At 51.4% G+C, this 9,775-nt stretch overlaps 1 protein-coding gene across 1 annotated transcript; it reads right to left on the reverse strand.

Annotated features, from left to right (window-relative positions):
- Window positions 1–5,826: 5,826 nt before the first annotated feature.
- On the reverse strand, window positions 5,827–9,697 carry plac8l1 (PLAC8 like 1). Its single transcript, XM_064349906.1, has 5 exons — window positions 9,552–9,697; window positions 8,755–8,801; window positions 8,348–8,577; window positions 7,365–7,501; window positions 5,827–6,328 (listed from the first exon to the last, which is right to left on the reverse strand). Exons 1-5 carry the CDS (start codon window positions 9,552–9,554, stop codon window positions 6,197–6,199), a joined length of 549 nt encoding a protein of 182 aa, XP_064205976.1. The 5' UTR covers window positions 9,555–9,697; the 3' UTR covers window positions 5,827–6,196.
- Between the last annotated feature and the right edge of the window lie 78 nt (window positions 9,698–9,775).

Below are 9,775 nucleotides of genomic sequence, written 5' to 3' on the forward strand. Positions count from 1 at the left end.
ACCCCCCGGGAGACCTGGAGACCACACGCTCTGCTCTGCTCGAACCCCTGGCAGCCGTAGGGGGGGTGCGGGTGGTGTGTGGGGGGGGGGGGGTGGTGTCACACTGGGCGTAACACAGACTTAGACACGGCGCTAAGACGCTCTCTGGCACACCTGGACGCCCTAACGTGAGTCCTGGTGCTCAGCCTCACGCTGTCACATGACCTGCTGCGCTGCGGCAGGACTCTAAACATCACTCCATTCTGAAATACTCTCACGCCCCCATGCGCAGAACTGAGTGGAATGGATAATGAAATTTTCACCTTTTGGTTGTTCTGATAAACTGAAATAAAAAAAAATATAAATAATGTCTTTTTTGCTTTACATACAGTATGTGTATGTACCATTGCTTACAGTCTCAGACTCAGTTTGAAATTCACACAGCATGACCTCAGTCGAAGGTCTCAAGACATTCGCTAACCTTTGAAGTGAATGTGCGCCTTTGAAAACTTCAGCTCCCTCCCTCTCTCTCTCTCTCTGGGGTTTTGACCCAACGGCCTTTTGACCGGGGAAAACTCTCAACGCTCGCTTTCACATTTTTTTTGTGTTTACCCTGTATTTTGAGCGAGAACCCCACGTCACCCCCGATACGAGTTATTGATTGAGCGGCTGCTGGAGACGCGAAGTGTCCCCCGACTTCCCCCTGCGGTCTCCTCTCCCCCCCCATGCGGTATGTTCCCCCCCCCCCCCCCGGCCTGTCTCTGAGGCCGCTCTGGTCTGCAGTGAGAGATACGAGCTGCTCCACAACGTGAGCGTGAACGAGCAGCAAAGTGAGCGCTGAAAGGCAGAGAGAGCTCTACTGTCTTCGCTGAATATATAATTACTCCGAGCGCGTAGTGGGACCTGAATGGGCCCCCGATCTGAAATGAGGGACAAGCCGGCAGTCACAGCGAATTAATATTCGGCCCTAATGCGCGTCCCAGGCTTGTCAGGTGAGCGGCCTCTGTTATGTAACCGGTTCCCTCGCCGCGCCGCGCCGCCGAGGTGCATGCTGGGAGCGGGGGGATCCTAACCCCCCCCCCCTCGTCTTTGCCGAGGTGCATGAGCGTGGAGCAGGGGATCCTAACCCCCACGTGCTTTGCACGAGGCATGCTGGGAGCAGGGGATCCTAACGCCTCCTGTCTTTGCCGAGGTGCATGCTGGGACTGGGGGATCCTAACCCCCCGTCGCTTTTTGCCGAGGTGCATGCTTGGAGCGGGGGATCTAACCCCCTCGCCTTTGCCGAGGTGCATGCTGGGAGCGGGGGGATCCTAACCCCCCTCGTCTTTGCCGAGGTGCATGCTGGGAGCAGGGGATCCTAACCCCCCTCGTCTTTGCCAAGGTGATGCTGGGAGCAGGGGGATCCTCACCCCCCCTCGTCTTTGCCGAGGTGCATGCTGGGAGCGGGGGGATCCTAACCCCCCCCTCGTCTTTGCCGAGGTGCATGCTGGGAGCGGGGGGATCCTAACCCCCCCCTCGTCTTTGCCGAGGTGCATGCTGGGAGCAGGGGGATCCTCACCCCCCCTCGCCTCGCGGTGCGGCGGCCGGGGACGATACCGCTAACTCGACTGGACCCTGTTTGGCAGCGGCCTGCTCGAATTGAGTCGTCACCGCGGCAACCAACCGCCCGTCCCGCCACGTTGCCACGGCCGCCAACACGGTCGGGTGGTTCCGTGAGAGCGGGACCTGACTTGGCCTAACCCACACATCCCAAAATCGATGGGTTCGGGTTGCATTGCCTCTAATTCGCTTTCCCTTACAGGAAAGAGGAAGCAGAGTAGACACTTTGACCAGAAAGTATTGTAGATAAAAATCCATTTATATGTTAATACAATATTACGCTTTCAATACCATTTTGAGGTTAACCTAACTTTTTTAAAACAATACATTTCAGCTCTGTCTGGAAGCATGTCTCCCATTATTCAAGCTGAATGGATACTTGATCAGATATATGTATTACAGTGCTCACAAAAAAACAAACTATATGTTAACATACAGTATATGGAAATTCAAGAAACATTTTACTTCAAAATTGCATATTGCATATTGACTGCCAGTTCCCAGCACTTTTGAAGTCACCCCTGAAAAAGCAACTCTATCTCAGCAGTCAGACCGTAGAGAGGTTCAGACCAAAAATGCTCCAGACTGCTCAGAACATCACCAGCAGAAATCTCTTCAAACCTGCAAAAGAAACACAACACGACTACCCCCAGTTCTAATTCTGCCGAGTCGCTGCTCTGAGTTTATGGGACAACATCGCCCTCTAGTGGCCGCTTCCTGACACCGGCCCTCGGAGACAGTGTTAGTTCAACAGGGAAGTGCAGGCCCTCATGGTCGACTCCTCACTCATCAATCCCAGCACAGCAGAATGAGTGCAGGAATGCCTCAGTCAAGTCCCCCTATTCCGTACCTCCAAGTATTCTATCATTCAGTGTCCTAGATGAACATTGTAATAGTACCTTCATTATTATTATTATTATTATGATTATTATTTTATGTTGTAAAAATAAAAGAGCAAGTTAAACTGGGCAAAATAGTTGAATCAACACTCCAATAAAGTTTCCAATAAATGAAGATTGTTTTTGTGTGTTTTATTATCTATTTTGTGTGTCCTTGAGTTATTTAAATTGTTTTCCAGGTAGTGAAGATGCTGCAGTTCCTGAATCAGGAGATTGTTTGGGGGGAGTAGCCACTTCCATCCGAGCACACAACGGGGGCGGCTCCCAGACACGTACGCAGGACAGAAAATGAGGTGCTCACACTCTGACGCAGGACGGGGAGGAGCACCCCGATCCCCACGGGCAGCCCTCCCCACACTCTCTCCCTGTGCGTCAGGCGGAACATGCTCAGCCATGCGCAGCTTGTTTGGGGCCAGCGGCAGCGGCAGCAGCAGCTGAGGGAGAGGCACAGCTTCAGCCTCTGGGCCCAGAGCTCCTGTGGGAGGCCCTGTGACTACTCCCATGAGGAGGTGCGGTACTCCAGGAGAATGGGGCCCACTCCCATGAGGAGGTGCGGTACTCCAGGAGAATGGGGCCCACTCCCATGAGGAGGTGCGGTACTCCAGGACAACGAGGCCCACTCTCCCATGACGAGGTGCGGTACTCCAGGAGAATGGGGCCCACTCCAATTAGGAGGTGCGGTACTCCAGGACAATGAGGCCCACTCTCCCAGGAGGAGGTGCGGTACTCCAGGAGAGTGGGGCCCACTCCCATGAGGAGGTGCGGTACTCCAGGAGAGTGGGGCCCACTCCCATGAGGAGGTGCGGTACTCCAGGAGAATGGGGCCCACTCCCATGAGGAGGTGCGGTACTCCAGGAGAGTGGGGCCCACTCCCATGAGGAGGTGCGGTACTCCAGGAGAATGGGGCCCACTCCCATGAGGAGGTGCGGTACTCCAGAGTGGGGCCCACTCCCATGAGGAGGTGCGTACTCCAGGGAGTGGGGCTCACTCCCATGAGAGGTGCGGTACTCCAGGAAGTGGGGCCCACTCCCATGAGGAGGTGCGGTACTCCAGGAGAGTGGGGCCCACTCCCATGAGGAGGTCGGACTCTTTGAGATGGCCCGACGGTACTCCAGGAGGTGGGCACAGGAGTGGTACTCCAGGAGAATGGGGCCCACTCCCATGAGGAGGTGCGGTATTCCATGAGAGTGGGGCCCACTCTGGAGAATGGACCCACTGCATGTGTTATGTGGTGACTGCGTGCACTAAAATGCACCAGTAAGGGAGAGTGCAGCTCAGTGCAGAGATACTGTTATGCTTTTTGTGGGGATGTGCAGAATATGATTCATAGGTTCTGCAATGCACCAATAAAAGAAAAGCACCTGGGCTAAACTGCTTCGAAAAAAAATGCAGTTATGTAGGTGAATATGTAAACGTAAGAGATGAATACTGCAGTTGATACAGACATATTTCGTGGGAATTTAGTACCCTGTATCCCTCTTTATCACTAAGCAATAAATAATTTCATAAGCAGGGCCCTTATGTTTTAAATATATAGCTGCAAGGAATGTGTAAACACACGATAAACATACATTAATTCACTAGTGGTGATTTTTTTTCTCCCTCCCCTCCCAACACTTCCCCACCGTGCTGGCTGAGTCAGCTCATAACGAAGAATAATTACCACCCAAATATCGCAGCGTTTCGAGCCGAAAACGTGGGCCAGCGCGCAGTTAACAGTTTTATTTATTTTTTATTTTGGAGACCCTAAAACGGATCTTAAGAGCTGGATTCACACTGTTGCCAGACGACGCTCTCCTCAGCTCCACACGAACGCTGAGCTGCACCGTTCTCTGTTGTGCCGAGCCTTTCGCAGTCTTTTATGCCGCCGTAATAAAAAGATAACGGCCTCTGCTTTCGCTCAGCAGTTGCCTGGATACTCCCAGTAATTACGCGCGGGGGAAGATTGCGCCCGCCTTTTTTCCGTGTACACATAATCTCATCTTTTCCGGGATTAATGCGATGCCGTACCGCACGCCGCTCGGAGACCGAGGGCCACAGCTGGCCGACCGTCGCCCAGCATGCCCGGGGAGAGGAAGGAATGTTCCGGAACTGTGCCCCGGGGGTTCCGGCAGACCGCTCGGCTCTCCGCGTCCACATCTGGCCGCTTGTGACAGTGACTCGGACTTGGATCTGCACCCGAGACTACGCCAGCTGACGTGGTCAGTCAGCCTTACTGCAAAGTCAAGGTCAGACCTCACCATCGCTGAAGACTCTCTGCAAAACGACCATTTTGTGGAATGTTTGTCAGCAGAGGTCAAAGAAAGGCCACATTGGCAGGAAGATTACAAGAACCCAGTACAGGGCTGCCCAGCCCAGTTCTTAGAGATCTACTGTCCTGTTGGCTTTCTTTTCAACCCGAATTTGGCTCACCCGAAACTACTAATTAGCAGGTCAATGAGATCTCTAGCTGTTGAATGAGGTGTGCTTTGTTAAGGTTGGGGTGAAAACCCACAGGAAGGTAGATCTCCAGTAAGAGTGTTGGGTAGCTCTGCTCTAGCTGCTGAATGAGCTGTGCTTTGTTAAGGTTGTAGTGAAACCCTACAGGACGTTAGATCTCCAGGAACAGGGTTGGGCAGCCCTGGCCTAGCTGTTGAATGTGGTGTGCTTTGTTAGGGTTGGAGTGAAAACCTACAGGATGGCAGATCTCTAGCTGTAGAATGTGGTGTGCTTTGTTAGGGTTGGAGTATGAATGTACAGGATGGTAGATCTCCGGGAACGGGGTTGGGCAGCCCTGCCCTAGCTGCTGAATGAGCTGTGCTTTATTGGGTTTGGAATGAAAACCTACATGATGGTAGATCTCCGGGAACGGGGTTGGGCAGCCCTGCCCTAGCTGCTGAATGAGCTGTGCTTTATTGGGTTTGGAATGAAAACCTACATGATGGTAGATCTCCAGGAACAGGGCTGGGCAGCCCTGACAAAAAGGCAAGGAAAAGGGGGAAAACATCCGTGAGCTAGGCAAACTGTGGTCTGAGCGAGTCAGGAGGTGGTCGAGAGGCCCTATCTGGGAGACAGGGCTGGATTCAACGGTTAGATTCAATGTGAACAGGGTCTGATGTCAATACTTTTATTTATTTATTTTTTATTTACTTCTGACACTTGACATTTTTTATGGGCTAACTGATGAGCCCAGATGGGCTGAAACGCTCAGCTCTCATCATTAATAACTCTCCTGCCCTTCCCCTGCTTAATTGGAGCCGCATTAGAAATCACTAAATGGAGTGGCCATAATCATCAAAATCCTGTACCATATGTTCACAAATCCTACATGAATTAGTAATGAATAAAATATTCAATAAAGGACATAAAATTTGTGTTAAAGGAAAAAAAGCCATTTCATTTATTTATTACATTTTTTTTTGTATGAAAACATAAGCAGTAATGATCAGACAGAGAGCTGTTTTACTGCTGTTTTTGTCACACAAAGCTTTCCTTTCTGAACAGGAGACGTTTCGCGTCCCAAAGCTGACAGCTGGATGAACACCTGCTTTCATGTCCCCGAAGGGAATTCCCTCTCCCGTCATCTGGAAAAGATCCAGAAATTTCCCAAATGGCAGGGAAAAAAAGAAAACGACTGGATAAAATGCTGCCGGCTAAGTGTACTCCCCTCAACCCAATCCCGAACCACCCCCCACACCCCCCACAAAACCCCCGAAATCTGACGTGTCGGGTGCGGACCCTCAAGAGCTCTCCAGCGTAGTGGACACCTGGTAGATCTGGCTCTTCATCCTCGTCTTCACCTCCCGGATCATTTGGCAGACGGCGAGGGGGTAGCAGCAGTACACGGTGGTCCAGTCTTCGCACGCGCTACCCTGGAGACGGGTTCGAGAAAACACCCATCGGTCTTTGCACCCCCCCAAACGCACGGGACTGTGTATTATTTTAATTCAACTTAGCCCCTTTAAGGTGTGAGGTCACAGATATCCGATTAGAATGTACTCAACTGAACATTCTAATGCTGATGTCACAATCACTACTGGTAACAGAAAGCAGCGGAGTTCTAGAACACTGACTTGCAATTTTGAAAAAAAGGGTTCTTCAAAGGGCTAATAAAGGCAAGATTCCATGTAATAAGGTGCTGAATGTTGATGCCCATGGGGCAGCAGTGTGTGGGGGCTTGTGAAAAAAAAGGTCAGGTTACCCCATGAGGCACCATCATAATCATGTACATGTACCAGGTACTTGACCACGATCGCTTCAATTAATACCCAGTCACATGTGACACATGAAAGTCACCCTGTACGACAACTGCTGACAATCAAATTAATTACGTAATGTCATAACCAGAGGGGTCTGAAAGTAAAAGTCCTGCCATGTTTTTCTTCCACCCATTAACTCAGCCAGCTGATTTCACTAATTAATTCTGCCTCCTGGCTGAAGAATTGTGCTAATCAGCAAATCCCTGTGACTGGAACAAAATACTGGGCAGCACTTTTACTTTCTGAACCTGGATTTTCCACCACAGATCACAATAATACAACCTGCTACAGTGAAATGACTATGGGAGAAAAGGACCGAGTCCAACAGTGTCCCTGCATGCACAGCGAACAGATCTAGAGTATTCATTAGATTACATTACAGGCATGTAGCAGACGCTCTTAGCCTGAGCGACTTACATTCATATACATATACTTTGCACCCATTTATGCAGCTGGGTATATGCTGAAGCAAAGCAGGTTAACGGTACCAAGGGTACGACGGCAGTGCCCTACCGGGAAATCGAACCCTTCGGTTACAGGACCAGTTCCTTACCCATTACACTACACTGCCGCCTTGGATGTCTTGAACCTCTCCCCTGGTGCCCCTGCATGCATGGCAAACAGGTCTGGAGTCTTCAAGGTTTCTTACCTGGATTTTGAACCTCTCCCTGATCCCGACACGCATGGCGAAGGTGGACCCGGGAAGCAGGGGCAGACACAGGCACTCTCCGTAGTGGTGGGCCAGACTCAGGTCCAGGCAGCAGGGAACCAGGCCTCCAACAACACCTGGAACAGACCGGGCCTTCTCAGCACCAGTATCCCACAATGCACTGCGGCCATTTGGGCTGTGTGACCCAGCGGTTCAGCGGTTCACATCTACGTGGCACTGGGAAACTGTAGGGGGGACTCAGCTGGTACAGGCCGGGCTCAAGCACCTGATTGGCTGGAGGAGCTGGGTCAGAGAGCCACCCTGTTTGTGTGGGGTTATCCTCTGAAGTGCCCTCTATTTCCGAGGTGATGCAATGGCCAGTTTATTCATCCCCCTATGGGACCCCAGAACTCCAGGTTGGACATTTCATTCCACACAACTGGGCACATTATTTCCCCCTGAAAGCAGGCAAACTGAAGGGCACTGCAGGTTCAAATCCTTGCTGTAGTACCATGGTGCGTAACGTTTCACTCACATTCACAATTTAAAACTGAACTTGTGATACGAGAATACACCAAGTTACTGACATCTACATAAATTATTTTAAAAATTCAGATCAATTATCCAATGCACCATTTGAGTTGATCTACTTACAGGTACCACAAAGCTATTAGCATGGCTATTCAGCATTTCACCGATCATAATCAGCTGTCTTTGTTTACAAATGGAACAGTGGAACACACAGGCACACACAGGTTACTGAGAGGAAGCCGTGGGTCAGGCAGAAAACGGCATTAACCCTTCAAGGGCCGATGTCACAAATATGCATTTAGAATGTTCTTAACTGAACATTCTAATGCTGATGTAACAATCACTACTGGCGACTGAAAGTAATAGAGTTCTAGAACACTGACTCAGAGTTTAAAAAAATATTCCAAAAAACCTTACTCTTCAGAAGAAAAAGTAGTTAAAGCGGCGCTTACACGTGGGTATGTCCGCGCACACGTTGAAGAGGCCCGTGCTCCAGGCCCCGCCGGTCTGGGTGATGGTGGTCACGGTGGTGGTGGTCGTGCCCAGGCCGGGCTGGGCGAGCACGGGCAGGTCCATGGTGGCTCGCGGCGGGAAGCAGCAGAACCCGCCCCCCGACTTACGGGACTTGGCTTCGCCGGCGCCCCGGACCTCGGCCTCGCCCGGATGAGGTTGGAACGGAGAGCTGGAGGGAAAAGTTTTTGTTTTAAAAAACGTTTCCGTTCGCCAAAAAAAATTCCTCTCACGATTCACGAGCAGCATCAAAGAAACATGAAGACGTACCGATCGTTTCACGCGCTAAATATGATTGACATCGAGCGAAAGTGAAATTATTCACGTAAATTAAAGCAGAAAAACTCACGTCTCTGTGGCGGGCGAACAGTCGCCACTCTCAGGCTCGCTGCCCTTCTGCATCGGAGAGAGAGAGAGAGAGATGAGTGCCCCCCCCTCCCCCCCGGGGGGTCTGCTTCCCACAGATACCGCTAGCGCCACCGAGCCTAGCCAGCGGCTGCTCTCCGCAGATAACGCCCTCGCCCCCAACCTCCGGCCAAAGGCCCCGCCCAGTCCCCCGAGCTCGGCCAATCGCTGAGGGGGACTGGCCGGTGCGGGCGACCCCCTCGCGCACCGGCGGGCACGGCGGGCACAGCGGGCAGCGGAGAGAGCCAGGCCTCCACTTCGGCCCGCTGATGCCCTACAGGCCATTTTCCCTTTCAGAAACGAAACCACTTCAAAATTTATTTATTATTTTGTTTTCCGCCCACATGCTCTTGTTCCTCCCGCCCCCATCTTTGATTTTACACCGCTGTCTCCCCGTAAACGTTATAAAACAGAATTGAGAAGGGTTGCCATAAAAGGGGAAAGCACTAAAAACGCAGCCTGGTTTGCAAGAGAACATTCAGGCTGAAAATAGCTCGAAGTAAAGGTTCGAGAAATTCGAGAAAAAAAAAAAAAAAAAGTTTTCACATTGCCCACAGAAAGGTATAGCATTTATATGTAAATACAATAAAACTGGATAAATTTCAGAGAAGTGGCATTTTCAGCATGAAGCATTTATTCCCCTGTGCCCCCCCCCCCACCTCTCCCCGAGTGAAAAGAGCACCTTTACGGATTCTCTTGGTAAATCAACGCATTGCTCTCGTTGTAAAAGCCCAGACTTACCATGAGAAAAGCAGGGAGCAGCACGGTCACTCAGTCACACGGCGAGAGTCTAGCGCTCTTCTTCAGGAACGATGACAGGCGTGCGACCTTCCCCCTGCACGTCCGCCGTGGTCTCGTAGCACTTCCTCCCAGCGCGATCGCACGGCGCGCACGCGACCTCTCACTTCTCCTCGTGCGGTCGAAACGCGGGGCGCGAGGCACCGAAGCAAATAAGAGACAGAGAT

Source organism: Anguilla rostrata, chromosome 9, assembly GCF_018555375.3.
Source record: "Anguilla rostrata isolate EN2019 chromosome 9, ASM1855537v3, whole genome shotgun sequence".
Lineage (NCBI taxonomy): Eukaryota > Metazoa > Chordata > Actinopteri > Anguilliformes > Anguillidae > Anguilla > Anguilla rostrata.

What these genes read in the sequence shown, in the direction of transcription:
- plac8l1 (XM_064349906.1), bottom strand. An exon ending in TGTTCGCCCGCCACAGAGAC is followed by an intron (nt 8,578 to 8,754) that starts GTGAGTTTTTCT and finishes TTTTCCCTCCAG; the next exon opens with CTCTCCGTTCCAACCTCATC. An exon ending in GGGAGAGGTTCAAAATCCAG is followed by an intron (nt 6,329 to 7,364) that starts GTAAGAAACCTT and finishes ACCCGTCTCCAG; the next exon opens with GGTAGCGCGTGCGAAGACTG.